The sequence below is a fragment of the Acanthopagrus latus genome, chromosome 18, assembly GCF_904848185.1.
Source record: "Acanthopagrus latus isolate v.2019 chromosome 18, fAcaLat1.1, whole genome shotgun sequence".
Taxonomy (NCBI): domain Eukaryota; kingdom Metazoa; phylum Chordata; class Actinopteri; order Spariformes; family Sparidae; genus Acanthopagrus; species Acanthopagrus latus.
In genome coordinates, this window is record NC_051056.1 from 15,496,955 (window position 1) to 15,519,970 (window position 23,016).

Consider the following 23,016-nt stretch of genomic DNA (forward strand, 5'->3'; position numbering starts at 1 on the left):
GCCAGACTCACCATATACAGTGACTCAACATATGGCCCGTGTATATAAACCAGAGCCTGTTGAGGCAAGTGGTGCAGTTATTTAAAGACAGCATGTGCATGTGATGGAGTAAACAGAGGAAGTAGTTTACACAAGCTCAGTTTAGTTATTCTTTGAAGGTGCTATTCGTAAGAAAGGTAGTGCATCTCATTCCCAATTCGTCATGTAATGAATCTCTGGGATTATAGGACAGGTCTGCCACCATCCCGAGCTTCAGTTTTTAAATCTCTTCTAAAATGTTTGTAGTCCTCAGTTATAATTGTTCAGACGGCAATTACAATCAAACACGTATGATGTTCACAAAAGATGGAATGAATTTCTGACAGCAGCAAAACTTTGTCGGAAGGTGACGCTAACATGGAAGCGAAAAACACTGTCGTTAGCTGTTAAATAAAATCGTCTGTATGTCATTATAGTTGATTTAGCTGATTTAAATGCAGATATACTTTGTTTTTAGCCATTTTTAATTGTTAATAAACTACTGCTAAATACTTTACACAGCAAAAATGGCCAATTGAGCCAGTCTAAAGGTGTTACTACTAAGCTAGCAGTAATGATAACCATCTATGTAAAAACACAGAGGTACTGTGATGTCATGATCAGACGTCGGTAACTGGACTACTTTTCTAAAGCCACAAGGTAGCTACGGCCTGAAGCATACCCAGCTTTATTTGTCTATTCACTTCTGAACAGGACCAGAAGTTACTAAATGAACATCCTGCTGTGTTGAAGAAGACTTGAAACCAGCGAATGAGACCACAAACTCATTTTGTTTGTTGGGGTAATCAGTCTAGTTAGAACTATGCTCATTTTCTCATAAGCTTACATGCAGTCAGACTTATTCTGGAAACCAGCGGAGTCACATCCCCTACTGGCCCACAGAGAGAGTGCAGGTTTAAAACGGCTGCATTGGCCTCCCTATCAGATTTTTTAAAAATATATATTAAGTCTGTGTTTGTAAGTATATATATTTGCTGATGTCACCGTGATGTCATCGGGTTTGCTCACTTTGGACTTGGAGACTACACATTTATGACATAAAGCATGTGCTAAAGCCTGGAGATGTGGAGTTGGTATAGTATGGGCATCAACGGAGAGCAGGGAGGTCGGATGGGGAAAAAGTTGCATGATGGGAAATGTAGGATCCAGCATTTTTTGTTGTGGTTGTTGTTATTAGTTTAAAGCACCCCACTGAGTAGAAGTAAGAATATCTCGGTCTCTGCTTTAATGTTTTTGGGGGGGTTTTTTGGGTTTTTTTTGTACTTTTTTTAATGCTTAGGTGGTAGAAAATAAACATAATAAACAGATTTTTTTTCCCTTTTCTGCGTGTTTTTCCTTTTTTGTATAATTGTTGCGTCTTGTCTCTCTGACATCTTTTCATCATATCCTGGCTGCTCTTGCCTCACCTCGCCGGCACAGTGTGTCTCTCCCCGTGTGCGTGTGTGTGTGCGTGCGTAATGAAGGGGAGGGGTTGAGAATGAAGGCGCTGTGTGCGCCCCACGGTCTGCGAGCATCTCATTCAAGCGGCAGTAGCTTCTCACCATGTCACACTGGCGGCGATCCCTCCTCCATCTGATGTGAACGCACACCGCAGACCGTCCACTGTCACATTTATGTCTCAGTTCGGCAGATCTACTCGGAGCCTTTTGTTGTTAGAATGCGTCCAGGAGCGCGTCCTCCTCCTCCTCCTCCTCATCTCGACGCGGCGCTGTCCTCCTCTCTGTGTCTCTTAGTTTTGCTCAGCTGTGTGGAGGCTGCCGTGTCTGAAGGCGGTGTTTACAGTGGTGAGTGTGATCGTATTCTCGGGGCTTTGGGATGATCGGGACGTCTCCGGAGCGACGAGATCAGCTTGGCATTGCATCAGAATATGAATCAGTTGTTGTCTGAAAATGCAAACTTAAGGTGTGCTGGGCATGCGTTTAATGTCAACCAAATTGTTTTTTTTTACATCCAATGCAGGAATGAAATCATATTTTAACAGCCTGTGATTCAATCACTTAAAGGGGCACCGTTTTTTTTTTGTTTGGTTTTTTTTTTGGAGAAGAAATTCTCAAACTCATAATTTTACTGTTTGCAATGTTAACGAGGTAATAACGCAAACATGTTTATTGTTTCCATATTCCCAGAACACTGTTTGAAGCTAGAAAGGTGGCAGGGTCCGCCACATATCAACAAAATGAAACAGTACGAAACTGTGCTGTCCTTTAAAATCACTTTGTATGTCCAGTTTATTCAGTCATGAAAGCAAAGAGACTTTGCATACATAGTTTGTTTAGGCATGAGAAATGATAAAATGTAATCCCCAAAACTACAGTGCGCACCTTTAAGTGCACACGCTGCAGATCAACTCCAACATGGTAGTTTGCAATGCGTCCTCCCTCTGGCACTACAATGCTTTGTTGTGTGTGAAAAATCTATTTGGCACTAAACCGGATTCTGTCTCTGATTTTCATTCTTTCTGTTTTCCATTAGGAGTAAACCAGCAGGCTTCACTGAGGAGCGTCCTCGAGCACGTTCACAGTTATGAGATCACTCGTCCCACATGGCTGCATCCTCACAGGCGCAGGAGGTCTGCCAGCGAAGAGGTGAGTCCATCGGAGTCAAAATGATTTAAAGAATATGATAAAATATGTCAGCTTTCATTTACCCGATCTTATTTTTGTCCTTGTAGCATCCGTCAGAGGCAGTGGTTCAGATCTCAGCTGAGGGCCAGGAGCTCAGACTGCACCTGGAGAAAAACGAGTGAGTGACTGAGTACACCACGCAACACTGCAGTGAGTCATACGTGTGATTAGAGATTGTACAGCGCAGACACTTGTGTAAGAGACTCTGGTAACAGTAGTGCTTCAACCTCTTTACTCACGTAAAGTAATAAAGTGAAATTTCTACCAGACATTTCTGTGCGAGGCCATCCGAGCCTCACGTCGCGCTCATGTCATCCAAAGACTTTTAAACTTGAACGTAGAATCAGCAGGATTTGTCCGAGCTGTTCATAAACGCAGCGGAGAGATGGTTGATGGTTGACTGCGTCCCGAGCAGCAACAACCTGAGAAAATCAGAAAATCCAGGCAGAGGGCTGCAAGTGTCTCTGCAGATACAAGTCACTAACACGCCTTTTCTGTCTGATCCCATTTCGTTACATCTGTTTACACCGCACCGCACTGCCAGGTTGAAATGGCGTAAGGTGGCGTGCAATGATGCAAAATAAAGACAGTCGAACAAAACTGTTGGCAATGTGAGGGGTAGAAAGATTTTTGTGTTCACATTTAAGCAGTAAAAGTACAAAGTTGTCGGCAAAAATTCATCTTCAAGTAAAGTGCTGACACCTGCAAAAAAATATTCTCAAGGACAGTCTGGCAACTTTTGGAACAGAAGTGCTTCATAGAAAAAGAGAGACACGACACCCAAAAGAATTCAAATTGTTATCTCTAATTAAATCTCAACATCAGTGTCTCCTGAGACATCTACAAGATGCCCCAGCTCAGCCCCGCGTGTTTGACCAGATGGTAGCCATCACACAGACACATTTATAAAGTCGGTGTTCCTCTGGGTGTGGAGAGGGGGACGAAGGGAGGAAAGCAGTGTGATGGTTTTTGGGACGACAGAAGGTTGACACCCGATCCGCGCGCCTTGGGCAAACAGGAAGTCAGACCGTGACTCTGCACCTAACATCCTCTAATCTGACCCGAGTGGTTCCTGCCCAGGAACAATGGGATGGCGATAGGAAGGGGAGCGGAGCATCTGACTCTTCTAATGGACGGTGCCACGGCCGGGTGGGAGATGTCGGCGGTGACAACAGAGCTGCGGTCTATCACTTTTGGATTCGAGCCAGCACACAAGTGGAACGGGAAGCTTTTATGAAGTCCATTTTTACCGTGAGATAGGCGCTCTCTCTCAGTCGTCCATTCACTCACACATTAGCAGACGGTGACTCCGCTGTGTCTGACCGACTGTCCCCTCAGGGACTGGCCAGCCCCCTCTGAGCTCCCTCCTCAGCAGGTGGTCACACTGTTAGATTTCCCTCTGGGCAAAGGAATTTCCATCAATCACTCACAGTGTTTAGAGAGAGTCAGAGACGAGGGGAGGACAGTTGAAAATATTATTACAGTTTTCTGAGTTGCCCAGCGTGAGGTAGAGATGAATCACTGCGAAGAACTGATCATTTCTGTTGTTGTAAAGAAAATAAAAGAGGAAATAAAATGTAGTAGAGAATGTAATTCCTTGTACTCAAATCATTTTGAAACCACTTCTTGTGAAACTTCTCGACGGTTTCCTGGAACAGGAAATGTGTGAACGTTTGTTCACTGGTGGGAAACACTGGTGCTACAGTTTCAGTACGGGACGAGTAAAGTGATGAGAAAAATGTTTTTAATAGGATTTGAACAAATTAATGTAGAAATTAATCTTTTTTAAAAAATGACAAAGCATGAATAGATTGGGTTAATACGAAAGAAAACACACCCTTAGTATTGATCCTTTAATGTATGTGTCTGAGAGCTTTATTGATCAGGATAAAAAGTCGTGTAAATACTTATTTCTGCTCCAGTCTTTAAAAGGGGCCTATTAAGCTCATCTCCAGCTGTATAATTTTACTCTGGGAGTCTGTTAGAGTAACATCCATGGTCTACAGTTGATGCAAAACGCTGCTGTCAGGCTTTTAATACATACAAAGAGAGCTTGCGACCACATTACACCGATCCTTACCGCCTTTCGCTCGTTACCTTTGAGTTTTGACTGCAACCTTGAATGGTTAGGCTCGAGCCCGCTGGAGATCCTCTGTCACCGTCTCACTGATGGTCCCACAATCTCGTTTGGTGCGCCTCAGCTGTTAATCTCAGTATTTTCCTTCAAATCGCTTCTTAGAACTCACTTTCAGCATATGGCTTTTTCTTAACTGATGCCATTTATTGATGGTTTTATTGTAGAGCGCTTTTTAGCTTTGTTTTTGAACGACGCCACATCATTTAAGTTTATTTATCAGAGGAGCTTGACGTGATGCACAGGTAAAAAAAAACGTATTTATCTTACACTGGCCCTTTATGATGCCCCTGAGTTCATCCTCTGTCTGAAACACTCTAGAGCCTGTCTCTTTAAGGCCACCAAGCCAGGAACAGCACTGGGCTTTGAAGCCAATTTGACACAGAGGGGCCAGTATAATTATCAGTATAATTACCTCACATGATGCACACAGGACAAATACACTTTTTTCCCTGTGAGCTTGCATCGTGAAAGGCTGTAAAACGCTGAACACATCGCAACCGCCATGAAACGAATCGGAATCTGGTGTGATAACATTTGGAAAGTGTAAAAGAGCCATACCATTATATTGTTTTATTGGAGGGCCTAACTGGAAGTGAGTTGGCTCGACTGACAGAAGTCTTCAGTACGCTCGCTCGGTGGGAACAATGCGTGTTTACAGAGCTGTCTGGTCGTCCTGAAAGCAGAGGAAGAAATGTGGGAACCATAGGCCACACTTCATATGAATATCTGACATTTGATATATGACCTAAAATAAGAAAAAATGTAATTTATCTATTAGGTGAAGACAAGGGGTCAAAAAGGCAGAGGGTTATGTTTTAATTCTCTTTTTCTAAATAATGTTTTTACACTTTTCTGTCCACCATAACTTCTAATGTGCAATACGGTCCATATTATGAAAATTACAGTTCCATTCCACTAAGTTTTGTTTTGATAGTGCAACATTTGAATTTATGTGTGCACCTCAACCGTTGTGACCAAACAAGTTTAGCAAGGATAGTGCATTTTGAGATTTTAAGGGAGAAAGTGTTTTCTCTTAGTCAGGGGAAGGATCTGTTGAATAATTTAGTAAAGCTTTTTTTAGGAACATTGCACCACAAGGGTTCAGAGCCCCTCGCTCCGTTACGTAAGTGTTTTTATCGCGTTCAAAGAAAGAGCTTGCAGGCTTGTCGTTAGCTTGAGGTTCACCACCAGCCAGTGCTCTCCCACTGTTCGAGCCTAAACATCAGTTCCCTGGGTTACTGTGATCTGTGATTCTTCCTCTGTCAGCCTCACATGGAGACAGATCTGTCTGTGTGAGACTATAGGGGGTCTGGAGAAGACAGCGGTTTTTGTCAGTGAAGATCAATGTCCGATCTTGGAGAGAGGCCAGAGAAAATGCTGCCAGGGTCCATCTCTGAGCCCTGGCTACTCCCTCTTGTCCTCATCGCCCCCGCGAGTGTTTCTCTGACAGTCAGCAGATAAAGGAGAACCTAAACTCGCTATGAGATGGTCTTGATCTCGTCTTTCTGTTTATTCTCCTGCAGCATTTCAGCATTTCTCAGTTTTTTTTCCCCCCGATGCACCTTATCTGCACTTCACTTAATCTATCACTTAAGCAAAAGCTGGAGAAAGATGAAGCTGTAAATTTTTTTTGCGGGCATCGGTACTCCCAGAGGCTGGAGTACACACTCAATCCATTTACGTCCTCCCCGGTCACACCCGTCAATGTACACGTATGCTTTTTTTTTTTTTGGGTTTTGTTCGTGCAATCCGTGTGAGTGTCTGCGTGTGGCTGCTTGAGCTTTTACCTTAATGAAGGGCCGTGCCGGTGCCTGTGGAAGCTTGATTTGGTTAAGAGCCAGACAGAGGCTAGTGTGCTGACTCAGAGTGCAGGAAAAGGGATGTGATAGAGGGAGGAAACGGTGTAAGAAAATGAATGATGGACCGGAGGAGAAGGGTTGAGGTGAGAGAAGTCATGGAAAGAGGAAAGTGGAGACAGCTGGGGTCAGTTTGGGTGTGAGTTACGAACCGTGTGGATGTCCTTTGCTTCCTCCTCTGTGCGACTTTCCCTGCCCCTCTGTTTAATGCCCCGCCGGCACAGCCTTAAGTGCATGAACCTGAATTAAGCACTCCCATGGGAAATGTGCACATCATTGTTCCTCCTCTCCTTCTCCTCACCTCATACGTCTTCCACTGTCCACTCTGAAAACGAGCGCCCCGTCCTTTCTTTCCTGATCGGACGTTCCCCAGGGCCCTAGTACAAATATACATCTCCCACGCGCTCCCTGCGGTCGGGGGTTTAGCAGACTGTGGCCACACGCAGACAGGCGACACACTTGCAGACACACAGCGAACACAAACAAGACTAAAAGCGCGGACCTGATGGATCGCAGAACCGGAGCAGGGCTGTATTTGCTCGCCCTTGCTGTCTTTGTTTCTATGTTTAGTCTGCTTGTATCTTAATCCGGGCCAGTGTGTTGGGGAAACACTTTGAGGGCTTCACACAACAGAACATTGGCCTCCCTGTGCAATAAAAGCCTCTTCATCATCCAGTGCTGAGTGCTGCTTTGACTTTGCATCAGGCCCCCTCTCCCTCCCTCCGCCCCGTGCGCGGTGATGTCATCCGATACTATGAGAGAATGCGACCCACTGACCCCGATGCATTACCCGACGTCCCCTTCTCCTCCGCTATCTCTCGAGTACATTAGCATTACTCCCCCGCCGCTTCTCTCCCCTCATGAGGCTGAACCGAGCCTTTGTCTCGGCCCCACTACTAGACAGTCCTGATTCAGCCAGTATTCTCGCGCTCCTCAATCACGGCATCTGTCTGGACACTGGAAGACGTCCAAACTCTGTGCAGCGCTCCCGCCATCCCACAGAGGCTTCTGCAGTCCCAATTAGAATGCTGTCGCAGCATTTGCCAGCCTGCAATTAGACTCGGTGGTTTGGGATGTTCCAAAGCTGGTAGACTCAAAGGTTCAACATTTAGGGAAAATACACCAGATAAGAAAATTGATTCCACTTGTATGTCTATCCTGTAAATATGACACTACAGCCAGCGGCGGGTTACCTTAGCTTGGCACGAAGACCGGAAACAGGCGGAATCACCAGCCAGCTAACATTTTATATTGTGTTTGTTTAATCCCAACAAGAACCAAAGTGTAAGAACAACACTTTTTTTTAGATTTACGGGCGGTTATTTGCTGGACTGTTCCTTGACAAAGTGCAGTTAGTTCCTGGAGTCTCAGCCTGGCAGCCTCAATGTGACCACAAATGCACCCAGCCAAGACACAGTCCACAGCCCCAATAAAACCGAATACACAATTACGCTTCTTCTTTTTGTTGCCGAATATAACAAGCAAACAAGATATTAGGGTTTTAATTAATGAGCTTTAGATATGCTGGTTGAAAGACGTAGTCACCAGACAGAGCCAGTCTAGCTATTTCTACTCTCAAGGCCAAACTAAGCTTACTGGCTGCCTGCTGTAGTTTCATATTTTCAGTAAACGCTATACTCAGAGAGAAACACAAGTGTGCAACAGTTCAAGTACTGCTTTCAGTCATTTCCTGTCCTTTAGAGCAATCCCGAACATCTAGAGTTATTTCTGCAGGTGGGTGATTCCACCATGCAGAAGCATTGTCTCTTATTGATAAAACAAACAAACAAACAAACAAACAAAACAGTATACAGAATTTAACAAATGTCATCATACTGAACTGGATGTGCATTTTTGTTGTCCTCATATTTAGCACCCACTTAATTTTGTTGAATTATATATTTTTATCCTTGGCAAAACATTTGAAGCAATGCTGTGAGATCGCACCTGCTGATTTTGGGCTGGTTCCTGTGGTTGCTTCTTCATACCGGATGGCAGTTGTGTCGATTCACCTCTTGGCTTGAATAAAATACCGGCACAACTGCAGTGGTTATAGAAAGAGATATCACTGAACCCACAAAAGCCGCTTTGAATGTGACAAAAACAATGGTTAGATTTTTCATCAGCAGTAATATCACAGCACTAAGCTGGTATTGTGCCTTCAGCAGTGGTAATTGCCCTGTTAATGGCATGTTGTGTCTAAAATGTCACATGGTGGCAGGTCATCGGTCTGGCGTGCACAGCTGCTGACTTGCATGTGAGAATAAAGACGCTCGGAGTAGAGAGAGAGTCATTATGCATCTCCTTGTGGAAGAAGCGATTCCCGTGTCACTATAACAACTGCGGAAGAGCAGCACGGTTAAGATGAGTCAATCATCAGCCTCTCTGCCATTAATCCTGTCTGTTAGAGTGACAGATAGCAACACAGATGAGAGGAGAGCGTGGTGGGAATATAAAGGGGAACTTAAATAAGGAAAGCTAGAGGAAGGCCGGATCTAAATGAGGTTAGAGGGTCAAATCACACAGTGGGGGTTACCCCGTTTAGGGTGACACCAGCGGGATACATTACCAGTGAGTGATCATTTTTAAGTTTTCCCATAGACTAGTCTTGTGCGTGAGTCGTACCCCCCCCCCCCCCCCCCCCCCCCCCAACCCCAGAGTGGTAATCTGTTAAAGGATGAAGCAGCCGTCTTCTATCTATGACTTGCTTTTCTGGCTGATTGCATCAACAGGCTGTCATTGTTTCAAGAGGCTTGTCTCCTTCAGGGCATCTGACGGGAGAGAAAAGAAAAATCCCCATCTTCCCTTCATTCGTCTCCATCATCCCTTAAAAGAATAGTTTGACCTTTTGGGTCGCGTTCTTGCCAAGAGTTAGATGAGACAATTGATACTGCTCTCATCTCTGTGCTCTAAATAGGCTATCTATAGCCAGCAGCTAGTTAACTTAGCACATGCTCGGCTTAATTGTTAATCCCTTTTCATCTTTGTTGGATTTAATGAGTGTAGGTTAAAGTTTAATTAATGCTGAGGTATTTTGAAATACACTGAATTGCTTTCCAGCAGAGAATAAATAGGCTACAGCCAGGAGCTAGCTAGCTAAATTTAGCATTTAGACTGAAAACATTAAGAGTAAGAGCTCGCCTCGCTCTGTCCGGCAATGACAAAATCTGTTATTACCTTTTCATCTGTGTTGGATCAGTGTAAGTCAGTGGGCTGAGGTTTAATAAATAGTTCCGCATTTTGGAAAATACACTAATGCTTCCCTGCTGAGAGATGAGAAGTCTGATAGCCTACCACTCCCATGTTCTTCCATTAAATATATTTAGGATAAGCTGCAGCCTAGCTTAGTTAGCGTCAAGACTGAAAACTTAAAGAGGGAAAAGAGCTAGCCTGGCTCTGTCCAACACTGACAACATCTGCATACTATTGACTCTAAAGCGCATTATTTAACGCATTACGTATCATTTAATTTCCGCGAAAAGTTGCAGCTCATAGTGCTAATGATGCTGTTTATTCGACTTCACTCAACTGATTTAGACTTATTTTTATCGTTAGCTTAGTCATTACCCTGTGATAAAGCCACAGGCTTAGACAGAAAATAATGTATGAAGATGCATGATAAATAATAAAATCCTAGCAGAGCATCTTTGGGCTATCTCATGTTTATTTCAGACTTGCGGCAGTAAAAAGTTTGACGTGTCGGTTCCTCAACAGCCTGAGTTCACTGCAGTTGCAGCCTGTTTAATGGAGGCGAGTCAGACTGTGGGAGGAGAGACGAGAGGAGACAGAGTAAAAGAAAACCAGCTGGGAGGAAGAGCTTATGAATGAGAAACAGGAAGAATGGATTGAGACAGAGTTGGAGGAAGAAAGACAGGAAAATAAGCATCTGTACGAGATGTAAATATTGAACCGGTATGGTGACAGAAGCTTGACAGAAGCAGCCAACGTCTGAGGACACTCACTCAATCACACACACACACACACACACACACACACACACACACACACACACACACACACACACACACACAGATGGAGAGGAAGAGGAACGTTAACAGTGAAATTCATGTCTCTCTCAATTTGTGCATGTTTTTGCCTGATGTATTAGCCTCTCTTGTGCAGGTCTGTTAATGTATACTGATGGAGAAGTTCCAAGTTATGCAGAAAAATTTGGAAATTGGTAAATGTCAAACAAAAGGAGCCTGGATACACCAAAGAACTTAAAATCTGAGTTTCCATGATATCCTACTTCATCTAAAGTCAAAAGGGTCATTCAGGAAAGGCACATATGGATTTTATTACCGTCGTAACATTCGTCTTTGTATTCCCTCTTATCTCTGAGAGGATCTCTGTCTAAACCTTTAAAGCGGTCTGGTTTTGTAGAGTGTCTCTGTCAGACTAAATGTTTTACGACCTCTGAGCTACTTTTCCATCTCCACTGTTTCCCGCAGCCTTTACTCTCCTGTATTTTTCAACCATTGCTCCACCATATTGCTGTTGCAGGAGATTGAATGTCTGGCGCTACATGTAATCTCCACAAATTGTCTCTGAGTTTGTGCCGTCTTCCACCAGGCAGCTGTTGGCCCCCGGATATCAGGAAATATGGTACACTCCCGATGGAGGCCGCAAGTCGTCGTCTCCCGCCAGCACTGTAAGTCTGTTGGACAGTTTGATGTTCTTAAACTGCAGTGGGGAGTTATAAATGATCATAAAAGAGAAATAAATATCAATCCTTCTGTATAACGGGCTGAAAAATAACAGTGTGGACATAAAGTTCTACATTTTTTTGCTCTCATAACAAGGTCCTCTGGTTGAATGACAGCCTCTGTTATCGCTGCCTCCCTACATGGAGCGCTGCATGTTGAGCTTTAATTGTTTTTGTCTTCCAGGGAAACTGTTTCTACCACGGGGAGGTTCAGGGCATCGAGGGCTCCAGTGTGGCTGTCAGCACGTGCTCAGGACTCAGGTATGTCAAACAAACATGTTGTATTCATAGGTTTCTAATGAGAGGACTTTTCTGTTTCATCTCTTAAAAAGGAGTGAAGAGTTGCAAGAAGTTTTCCATACATACACAAAAGCAGAGAGTTGGCGCTGATTGAATCACGTCGGGATGATGTTTGTGATCGATCTTATTAAAAATTGTGTTTGCCACACGCAACACACATTAGCCTCATAATGGCTAATTTTACAGCCTCGGTTTATTTGTTTTCAAGCTGACACGCTCATTTTGGGCCAGCAGAACAAAATTAATGGATGCACAGCAATTTCCTCAGTGTTCTCTGAGTCGTTGATAGAATACCCAGGCGGCTACATTATAGTACACATAATGTACTGTTGTTCAATTGTTGTGTCTTGCCAAAGAGACGCAGAAATGTGTTCACATGTTGAGCCATTTTTACTGCTTTGAACATCATCCCTTTCCTGTTTTTATAGTTTAAATGAAACCTGGTTACACTGTTTGTGAGCTTTTAAGTCGTGTTGTGGAAACAACATGGGCGCAACAAAGTAGATGTGCCATATTTTATTGCCATGAGTGTTTATAGGAGACCTATTAAGTTTATATTTCCCTTTCTTTCGGTGTTCTTTTCTTTCTGTTCTTGTGCATGTAGACAATCTTGAAAGATAAAAGGGTCCATGCCAACAGAAGCTCCTCTCTCCCCTCAGAAAACATGGCTCCTGAAATGCCTCGTTTATGTCGGACAGCTAGTTTGGAGCTTAAGATCTGATTCAACACCGCTGTTCTGTCGTTGTTAGCAGTGCTGGCTCAGGCATGTGTGAGCTGACCAACCAGACTGACTTGTTATCAGGTTTTATGCTAATAAATACCATTTCTAACTTATCTAGTTTACTCTACATGGACAGCAACGAATGGCTACATACTTTTTTACATGGGAGCAAACCATGTATATGCATTATGTTAATTAGTTAAACATGTTCTAACCATTGGCCAAACTGGAGGAGTCATTCACATTAATTTTCCCAGTCGGGTTTTTATTCTTGAAATTGTTCCAACACCACATGAATGCACTAAGACTGTGCAAATACACAAACAGAATATATTCTGCCAGTGTCAGTCAATCACACGTTACAAGCTGAAATGCCATTGTGTGGATTTTGAATCCTAAATCCACACACTGGGTTTTTCATAGTAGATGCCGAGAGTCGTAAAATGCTTAAGAGCGCTCCTAGAGAATCCAGATGTTTTAGATGAATGGAAGCTGTAACCACAGCTTGCACAACAGTTTATCCTGGGATTAAACTGTAGCTCAGTAGAAATGTGGCAGGAAACAGTTGTGTGTAGTGTCTTGTGCTGTCCAGCAGGTTAGTAGGTCATTGAGTACAGCTCAGTATGGAGATCCTGTGTTGTCTTCCTGCTGTGGATCCAGGGCAGCTGATCTTTCCTATAGAGACAATCAGAGAGGAGAGGCCGGCAGTGGAGGAGGAACTGGCAAGTGCTGACAGAAATCGCAGCCATATGTGTGTTTTTGTGGTTTGAATTGGAGGACGGGTGAATGAATACGTCTTTCTACTAATGTAGATTCTCTGGAGAAATGCAAAGCAGCATAGAGGAACGTGACATGTGGGCGTTCGACCTCTCCAGATGTTTTCTACAGCTGTTTGACCTGCTGCTGTGTGCATGCTCATGAGTTTGTGTATAGATGTGTTCATTCTTGAGTAGTTTTGTGAAGGGGCCAGAGGATTGTGTATCACCCAGCTGATCTTCATTTATGAAGGACAGTAAATCACCTGAGACACTTCCTCTGCTCCACCCATCCATAAAACAAATATTTATGTCTGATGTGCAACCATATGGTTTTATCACGCTTCAAGACTACTATTAGAAATGGCTTTAAGCTTGGAAAAGGCGCACACATTACGATATTGGCTCAAAAACAATGACTTCCACATAAACAGACAGCAGCGTCATTAATCCACATTGATTTCCTCGAGCTATGATTGGATGGAACCATCAGCGGTGTCTTGTTTCCCCAGGGGACTGATTTCCCTGAACACAAGCGTAAGCTACCTGATAGAGCCTCTTCCGGCTTCCGCGGACGTGCAGCAGCACGCCGTGTTCAGAGCCGAGAGTCTCCGTCTACCCGGAGGTAGCTGCCTGCATCACCACGGCAACAAAGAGCATGAGGAGGGGCTTAACGGCTTCATCCATGGGATGATGTCACCACGGAGCAGGAGGGTGAGTTTGGACAGGACTAACATCGATCACCTGCCTGTAGTACTCTTTTTTTAAATGCAAGAGTCCTCCCACATTTTCTGTCTCAAACTCTTCTGTCTTCATTTTTAGGAAAAAAGGGACCTGAGCAAAAATATGAAGTATGTGGAGCTGCTGATAGTGGCAGACAAGGCCGAGGTAAAGACACAGATGTGGATGTGGACATACGTGGTTACTTTATAAGCAGACAGAAACCATTAAATGTGGGTGTGCAGGATGTAGATTTGTGTGTTAAAATGATAAATTTTGCATATTGGCCTTTTTAAAGCTAGTCAAATTCAAACTGATTTGGCACTGAATCACATCCTGTTTTTAATCTTAAGTGTGAAGTTTGAGGTTTAGAATGCCGTATTAAGAAATGTGGGTGTGTCTATTTAGAGTGTAAAAGTGCGGTTTATGTCGTTTGCAGTTTGACAAACATGGGAGTAGTCTCGACAAGACAAAACTGAAACTACTGGAAGCGGCCAACTTAGTCGACAAGGTAACATTAAGCGTGAAAACCACAAACAGACACTCGCGCTTTTATTTAGGTGTGACAAGTCTAATCCCTTGTCTGTCACTCTCTCTTCCCCTCCCACAGTACTACAAGCCTCTGAACATCCGTGTGGCCTTAATCGGTCTGGAGGTGTGGACCAGCGGGGACATGATCAGCGTCTCAGACAACCCTCACGGCACTTTGGCGGCGTTCCTGTCCTGGAGACGCAAACAGCTCCATGCGCTCCCCAACGACAACGCTCAGCTCATCACGTCAGTCACTCCTCCTTCACTTTGTCTCTAACACTAGTCTCTCCCCCTATATCCTCTAAGCCTCTGGTCCCCCATGGGGTAGAGCCCTTAAGTGATTTCATCTACATTGTGTGAGACAATAACCATCACCAGTTGTTGTATCCCAGTGAGCCGTTGTCCAGCTGGAACTAATCACCGGTGGCGTTTTGTGTCTCCAGGGGAAAGGGGTTCCAGGGCACCACCATCGGACTGGCCCCTCTTAAAGCCATGTGCTCCGACTACCAGTCTGGCGGAGTGAACACGGTGAGAGACATGAGTCTAGGCAAACACGAATCCTCTACATGCACTTGAGTGGAAATGAAAACTCAACTCACATGTAAAAAAAGTACGATGGCGTTTGAGTTCCTGATATTTCAGTGGAATGCCTGCCTGTCCTCCCAGAAGTTAATTTGACATGATTTTTACCCATCCACCTAAAAGATCAAACTCCTACAGATCTTGAGCTCTCTTTGACTCCTCTGTTGAACCAGGACCACTCGGAGTCAGCGGTGGGTGTAGCTGCCACCATGGCACACGAGATGGGCCACAACTTCGGTATGAGCCACGACAGTACAGGCTGCTGCCAGGCGAGGGCCGAGGACGGAGGCTGCATCATGGCTGCTGCTACTGGGTACGAAACAGACCTCACTGTGAAACTTTCCCAGCTGATTACTTGCTTCAAGACAGTTATTTTTTTTGTTTTTTGTCTGTTTAAATACCCAAATTACATGTGCACCTCCCAGGTGATGAACAATGCTGTTTTTTTGCTATTTGGCCTCAAAGAGAAAGCAAGTTGGATATGTGCAAAGCCGTGCAGGCTGAGCTGAGTGTGCATGGTCATTCACTCATGAATGAAATCATATCTCTGTGCAAAGATTTACTGCTTAATTATAGTTTGAAATGTCTTTTTGGCTGTGTTAAACGAAAAAAAGAAAGAGCACACTGCAGCAGCCGTAATTTTGTCTTTGCATTAATCTGATAGATCCCATGTGAGGGAAGCAATATTGGCCGTGCATGACAAAATGATATTTTCACCTGTAAAACTAGACACTTCTTACTAACTGCGTTCGTGCTTTTCCTCACCGCAACCCAGGCACCCATTTCCGCGTGTGTTTAACGACTGTAACCTGAAGGAGCTGAAGAGCTACCTGAGCTCTGGAGGAGGAAAGTGTCTCTTCAACATGCCAAACACCAGAGCCATGTACGGAGGGCAGCGCTGCGGCAACGGTTACCTGGAGGACGGAGAGGAATGCGACTGTGGGGAAGAAGAGGTGTTGTGTTGTGTCCCTTCGTTGTTGCAGTGCATATTCTCCCTTTATGTTCTGGCCAAGACTCACAGCTCTGCTCACTGGTGTTGTGTAGGAGTGCACCAGTCCCTGCTGTAATGCCAACAACTGCACCCTGAAAGCTGGAGCCGAGTGTGCTCATGGCGTCTGCTGTGAGAACTGCAAGGTACTGTCATCTAGTCAAAGAGAGCCGCAGAAATAATGTCTCTTCATCTCAGTTTTTTCCCTCCTGAACTTCCCCTTTCTCTTCTTCTCTCTCTGTCCAGTTGAAGAGTCCGGGTGTGCTGTGTCGTGCTCCCTCAGGGTCATGTGACCTGCCAGAGTATTGCGATGGGAAGGCGGAGTCCTGTCCTGCTAATTTCTATTTAGTGGATGGCACGTCATGTGCAGGCGGGCAGGCGTACTGTTACACTGGCATGTGTCTGACCCTGGAGCAGCAGTGTCGGTCACTCTGGGGACGAGGTGGGTAAACTGCATGTTTATAATCTATAAATCTGATGTTCCAACATGGGATATATCCTCCATTTTGATCATGCAATTGCATATTTTCACATTCATGCACACTTCATCAATGAATTCACTTTGGTCTAGTCTTTATAAAAGGAGCTTCCTTCTGATTTTCAATGCACAATCACATCAGTCAGAAAGGCTTTGATAACTATAATGTCACATTGGTTTTAAAGCAGTTAAACATCCGGTGGGTGTTGGAGCGGAGAGGCTGGGCAGAGTTAGAGATGAGCCCTCAGTGGGTCACAGGATTAGGAACTGTTATTGGACAGTGTCCATGTTCACGTTGTGACAGAGCCTCCCTGGAGAGCCTTTGTAGTACCACAGGAGCCACACAGAACAGTAAGGGACGCCATCTGGTCTCCGTCAGGTGGTCTCATAACACACTGTGCGTGTGTGTGTGTCATTGTGTGTCTCTCTGCGGCCGTACTGATGTGTTCCTCTTCTTTGACCCGCAGAAGGCCGCGCGGCCCCTGATCTGTGTTTTAAGAAGGTGAACGAGGCTGGAGATATGTACGGGAACTGTGGCAAAGATCTGTTTGGGAAGTACAGGAGCTGCAAGGACAGGTGAAGATCGAAAACATTCAAGTTCATATACTCCAACGGATCTACGCACTCTAAACAACCTGATGATACCATTTTTTGTTATTTCTGCCAGGGATGCCAAGTGCGGGAAAATCCAGTGTTTAGCTTCAGCCTCCAAGCCCATTGAGAACAACGCTGTCCGCATAGAAACCACCGTCAGCGTGGGCAACAAGAAGATCCAGTGTATGGGAACACATGTGTACAAGGCTGGGCAAGGGGACGAGGAGGCACAGGGGGACACTCTGGACCCAGGCCTGGTCATGACGGGCACCAAGTGTGGCGCTGACTCGGTGAGACGCGCACAGATATTACAATATATTAAAAGGAATTCACTATTGCATGCATTAGATCTTTGTGTGTCTTTTACCTGTCAGAAGTTCTACCACTTATGGGAAGAAGAACTCAGTCCCTTAAACAGTTCTCCGACTCTCCTCCTCAAACCCCTCCCTCTCTCAACAGATTTGCTTTAATGGAGAATGCCGCAATGCATCTTTCCTCAGGGCTGATGAGTGCAACGCCAAGTGCCATGGACACGGGGTAAGTTTCTCTGTGCGTGAGGACGGATGCTGAGGAGATGGATTTGGCTGCCAGCCCACTTTTATGGAAAGATGGCAAACTTGGCAGTGGCGCAAAAAGTATTCAGACTTTTTGCTTAATTAAAAGTAGCAGTACAGCACAGTAAAAAATACTGCAGTACAAATGAAAGTCATGCCTTCGAAATCTAACTTTAACTGGCAATAGACGGAGAAGATTTTGCTTGAACTTGTCATTGTGAAGTTAAAGTTGTTTGCACGATGTAATGCCAATAGCATAAAGACACCATTCATGTTTAGATTGGTTCCATAAACCTCGCTTGCACCGCGCAGTCTTGTCTGCCACCGGTCTTTAAGTCTCCCTGGAAAATGATGTAGGCTGGCAGCCTGGCACCATATTTATCTGCCTTCATGTCCTCATTAGAGACTAGATGAATGAATAAACTCACATGGGGTGGGGTTTTCTGTTCCGCTTCACATAGAGGTACTAAAGTGTTATCAGGAAAAAAGTACGTAAATTATCAAAAGTAAGAGCGTTCACGATGCAGCAGGGTCCCTATCAGTGTTATTTCTGTGAAGTTACTACAGCTGTCACGTAAGTTGACTCTATGTAGAATGAATCCTAAGATGTTATTCACGTTAGTATAATGAATATGAACCTTTACATTGTAAATTTAGTCTGTAATTTGTTCCTTCACCAGCTGTGCAACAACAATCATAACTGCCACTGTGACGCAGGCTGGGCTCCTCCTCTGTGTGACCAGAGAGGCTCAGGGGGCAGCGTGGACAGCGGACCTGTCATCAGTCAAAGTGAGACAGCTGTGATTTCCTTAAACTGACAGTTTCTAGTGAATAGTTTTTGAAATTATGCACATTTCTGACTCTTGACTTTTTTCTGTCTTCCAGTAGGCAATTTCCTCCTCCTCCTGCTGGTTGTCCCACTGGTTCTCTTTGTGGTTTTTGCTGTCGGCCTGTGGTGCTACTACAGACATAAACTCCGCCCAGTGAAAACCTCCGCCCCACCTCCAGTACCAATGTATGTAATTCTGACGGGTTAAAGGGGCCAAATTTTACAAACTGAGACTCCCTGTCCTCTTCAGTTATAAAACTGTTCTGGCTGTTAACAAATACTGTGAAATTATTAGAACACTCTATCTATGGAGAAATGCACAAAGCCAGTTTTCAGAAACTGTGTGTTCATATGAGCCGTCAGGATTTCTGTTCAGTTGTGATGTCACTGTCAAAAACAGCAACTGAGCTGATGCAGACACACAACTGACGGTGCCTGCTCATGCCTTTGACCAATCGGAGCAGACTGGGCTTATCAGAAGGCGGACCTTAAGGAGACAGGCACGCAGATAGAGGGTGAATATAGGAATGGACAATATGAGAAAAAAAAAGTATTCTTTGAACATTAGAGGAAACCCAAAATAAAAGTATGAACCTGAAAATAAGCAGAATGTGAGATGCTGTATTTAAATACCATCTGATGTTGTGCTTCTGCTTTAGTCTCTGTGTATGTTGTATAGATGGACCCATGAATGATGAGTACGTACTTTTGGATTTGTGTTTTACACCTCAGTGTTTCAGTCCCCATCGAGGACAAGCCTCTGTGTGCCGACAGTCAGGTGAACGGTCACGCCAACCCAACCTTCTTGCTAAAGAAACAGGACTCCAGTCACCTGGTAAGAAAGCTCTTCATTAACCAGAGAGTGCTATAAATCTGTATTGTTTTTGTAATGTTAGACCAAGCCACTGAACTTTGTAATGGTTGCATTCTCGCCCAGGGTAAATCCTCTCCTCGTCCAAGCCCGTCTTGCTCGACCCGGTCCAGACATGCCATTGTGCGTCCAGCAGTGAAGCCTCCTCCCGTACCTGCATATGCTGCAGAGCAGAAAAGGCAGATGGCCCATCCACAGGCACAGCCTGCAGCCTTTCCTCAGAGACAATACTCTCCTCAGGCAAACACCTTTAAATCTGAGCAGAGACGAAACCAGGCTCCCCCACCGCCCTCAGGACCTCCACCTTCACTTTCACTGGACACCAAAACACAGTTGCAGAGTTCAACAGGACACAAACCCCTGCCAGACCCTCCAAACAGACCTCCACCGCCTTGTCCCGTCAAGCCATCAGTGGTGAATATCTTTCGTGTGTTTTCAAGTTAAAAAAAGTAATTTCAGTTTTAGTGAGCTAAAGGTAAAATGACTTGATTTTTTTGTAGGAACAGCAACAAATGAAAGGCCTGCTGGTGACCACTAACGCCCTGCAAAGAGGAAAAGCTGCTTTGGCTCCATCTGCTGGACAGAAAAGGCCAAACAGGTAATTCATCTGCTGGTTATTTTGAATTTCAATGATTTCAAATTCCTTATTAACTTCTTTCTTTTTTTCCTTTGCTTCTTTTAGATCCTAAGAGCTCAGGGAAATGTTGAAGAACACCACCTGCATTCAGTAATGGACTGCCTCAAATGTATTTTTATTAGCAGCTTTAAAAAGGAAAGGTGGCACTGTAGGTGATGATAAATACTTGACACTCTATAGATTACAATGTCTCGAAGGGTCGAATTATAGTACATATCACAATGAGTAAGACTTAAGTCTTCAAGGCTTAATCCATGTTTGGTAAACAACTTGAAACAGCACGAGCTGTGAATTTATGAACTTCATCTTTTGTTTTCATTGTTATTATTGTCCCAAAGGTTAATAGAAATGTGAAATTGTTCCATGTGCGCAGCAATGTTGAAGCACTGTTGCAGGAGTATTTATTCACAAAGAAAAATGAATGTTTACAATGTAGTCTATGTACTAAACTTGGTGTCTTCTGAAGAGCATCAGCTGTAAAGGAATGTCTTATATTAAGAAAAGATGCCAGTAATGAAGTGCTTACGCTGCGTGTGTGTGAATATGGAAGGGGGTCTACCTGGACTGGAAGCCCTTCATGCATGCTGTAAGTATATGCTTATGATGAGAGCTACATGTGTAATACGTAGCAGGGAATGTTAGGGATTTTTCTGTTGTTTATTACTTGTTTTGTTTAGTCATTTTATATTGGTTTTGGTTTTGCACTTTGAACAATCTTTTTAGTATCATGTTAGTATCAAATACCCTCTGATGGTGTTAGTCCACAGTCCGCAGTCACCTGTCAAGCCTACAGGACTTGAGTGTTTGACACCATACAGATTTTGGGGAGACTTATCACTTTAAGGTCACCATTAAAGCTCAGTCTAACCACAATGCATTGTCATGTCTCTGACAATCAGTGAGTTGTCTTTTCAAATCATTTCAAGAAAGAGAAAAAATCAAATGTCTCAAAATTGCAGCAAAAATGTGAATATTTGTCGGCTCAGTGGGAGTTTCCTCGTGACCAAAATGCTATAATGCTACTCCTCTATCAGAGAGGGCTGTGTCCGTTACCGTTTTGTAACGGTGATCACTTCGGCATTACTGTAAGATACTGTTGGAAATCATGCTCCATTTGACTGCTGGGGGGATGACCTGTTTTTTTCTGTAATATGGAAATACAGTCTGTCAAGCTGCCATGTTTTACCTTCTAATCACACCTATGCAAACCCTGGCACAGTGCGACACTGTGTCTTCAGCTGGAATTCAAATAAACACGGAAAAAAAATTAAAAAATATGTTTTAACTGGTTGTGTTTTGTGATCTTGTTCCCACTCACACAGCTCACTGAATGAGCAACACTGGAGTTGTTGCACTGTTCAATAAAGCTGCTACAGAACGTGCTTTTCATTAAAACATTCTCTGCTCTGAGATGTAAAAGTAGGTCAAATGGGTAAGAAGAATGATGTCTATTCATTATAAATGACTGTCATGGAGCTGCATGCCGTAACACTGGAATTTGTATGTTTTCAGCAGTCATTATCTTAGGAACCTGAACCTTTTCCCCACATTTAGTCAATACTGGATCAACTTGTTGGAAAAGGCTGAATGTATTGGAAAATCATCTGAATTTTAGTTTCATTCATTTCTTAAAAATAACACTGACATAACATGATATGGTTATGGTGCCATTCTCTGTCCATTGTCTTACAACTTCTGAGGAAAAATATCTTTTTACATTCAATTACCCATTTTTCACCAGCTACTCATTAACTTTTTCCTGTCTGTAGTTTGGTGGAGGACAGGTAGGTTTACTATAAGTCCTGCACGGGTTTAATCTTGCGAACCCACCCACGCCCAAACCCACCATACTTAAAACCGTATCCGACCTGTTTTCATTCAAATTGTGCGAGTAAGCTAAACAGGTTGTGTTATAGCTGTGCTCGATTGTTGGTTTGTTGGTTTGTCAGAAGGATTACAGGGACCAAACAATAATAATAATAATAATAATAATAATAATAATAATAATAATAATAATAATAATAATAATAATAATAAATATGACATTGATCTAAGCTTGATTCAATTATAGGGGACTGTTGGGCCTTGGCAGAGGTATGCACTCTACTGAGTGCCATTCTAGTTCTGTGTGGGTCCTTCACCACAAGCCAAACACTATATGTGGTCATTTCATCCATTGTGAATCCAACCATCAATTTATTGATCTACTTTAAATGATCTTAATGAGCAAAACTGATAATGTGGTGAGCATGTGTTGATGATCAGGTCATTCTCCCTACTCAGATGATGTGATTTATGGCATCACCTCCTTTTAGAGCCGCAGTGATAACTGATCAGTCCATTAATAGTAAAATATTACTTTAGTTTGATCAGTTTGAGTATCCACCTTTTTAAATGTAAAATATGTTCTAGTTTCTTGAGGACGCCATCTTGGGTTTTTGGGAAGACCAACACTTACCAGACAGTTTCTAGAGGCAGCCTTTGATGTCAGTGCACATCCCTCTGCTTTTGAAAGGCCCAAATCGATAGTGTATAGGTTTAAATGACACCCCCTCTTAGCACTGCTGGAAATGCTGAAAGGTGCCTGCCCTTTAGTTCTCCACATCCTTCACTGAGATGAAAGCTGTCTGATTTATTCTAATCAAAAGACTGCTAAATACCAAGGTCAGACCCCCTGAACCAACCTTCCCCAAACACAAAAATAACCACGCACACACTCACACACACCATGGCTGGCTCTATGCGGACTGAGGATCCAGGTGATCTTCCACAGGACCAAAGGGAGGGGAAGGTAGCTGTGACTCAGAGGGAGACGCAGTAGTGGCAGCCAACAGTTTTAGCATGTGGCTTAATTGCAGCCTCTCCTGCTGAGCATAATTAGTGTTCGCTGGCATGTCACTTCCTGCGGAGTTTCATTTATTAGAGATGATGATTGGCTGAGGGATAAAACGCGGGGGTGACACCCCCGCCTCACCTCACAGCAGGAGGGGGAGCAGCCAGGAGGGCAGTTAGGAGAGGATCTCACCTGCTGAACGCTCCCCTGCTTTGTGAAATGACCCAATTAAGCCTAAGTTGTTTTTCCACTCGTAATGTGA

General features: G+C 43.9%; 1 protein-coding gene and 1 long non-coding RNA gene across 2 annotated transcripts; one reads left to right on the forward strand and one right to left on the reverse strand.

The window, feature by feature from the left end:
• Nucleotides 1–1,546: 1,546 nt before the first annotated feature.
• On the forward strand, nt 1,547–21,206 carry adam19b (ADAM metallopeptidase domain 19b). Its single transcript, XM_037076968.1, has 23 exons — nt 1,547–1,823; nt 2,512–2,624; nt 2,711–2,781; nt 11,229–11,307; nt 11,546–11,622; nt 13,650–13,851; nt 13,960–14,025; nt 14,297–14,368; nt 14,468–14,634; nt 14,832–14,916; nt 15,144–15,283; nt 15,746–15,923; nt 16,015–16,104; nt 16,205–16,400; nt 16,904–17,012; nt 17,104–17,320; nt 17,490–17,567; nt 18,265–18,373; nt 18,470–18,599; nt 19,146–19,248; nt 19,351–19,698; nt 19,785–19,882; nt 19,967–21,206. The coding sequence occupies exons 1-23, from the start codon at nt 1,697–1,699 to the stop codon at nt 19,971–19,973; spliced, it is 2,862 nt and encodes a 953-aa protein (XP_036932863.1). The 5' UTR covers nt 1,547–1,696; the 3' UTR covers nt 19,974–21,206.
• On the reverse strand, nt 2,637–10,071 carry LOC119007363. The gene is made up of 3 exons (XR_005071110.1): nt 9,834–10,071; nt 8,604–8,697; nt 2,637–2,767 (listed from the first exon to the last, which is right to left on the reverse strand). It is a non-coding gene; the product is annotated as an uncharacterized LOC119007363 (long non-coding RNA).
• Nucleotides 21,207–23,016: the final 1,810 nt, after the last annotated feature.

What these genes read in the sequence shown, in the direction of transcription:
- adam19b (XM_037076968.1), top strand. Translation starts at nt 1,697, where the DNA reads ATGCGTCCAGGAGCGCGTCCTCCTCCTCCTCCTCCTCATCTCGACGCG. An exon ending in GACAACGCTCAGCTCATCAC is followed by an intron (nt 14,635 to 14,831) that starts GTCAGTCACTCC and finishes TTGTGTCTCCAG; the next exon opens with GGGAAAGGGGTTCCAGGGCA. An exon ending in GCGACTGTGGGGAAGAAGAG is followed by an intron (nt 15,924 to 16,014) that starts GTGTTGTGTTGT and finishes GGTGTTGTGTAG; the next exon opens with GAGTGCACCAGTCCCTGCTG.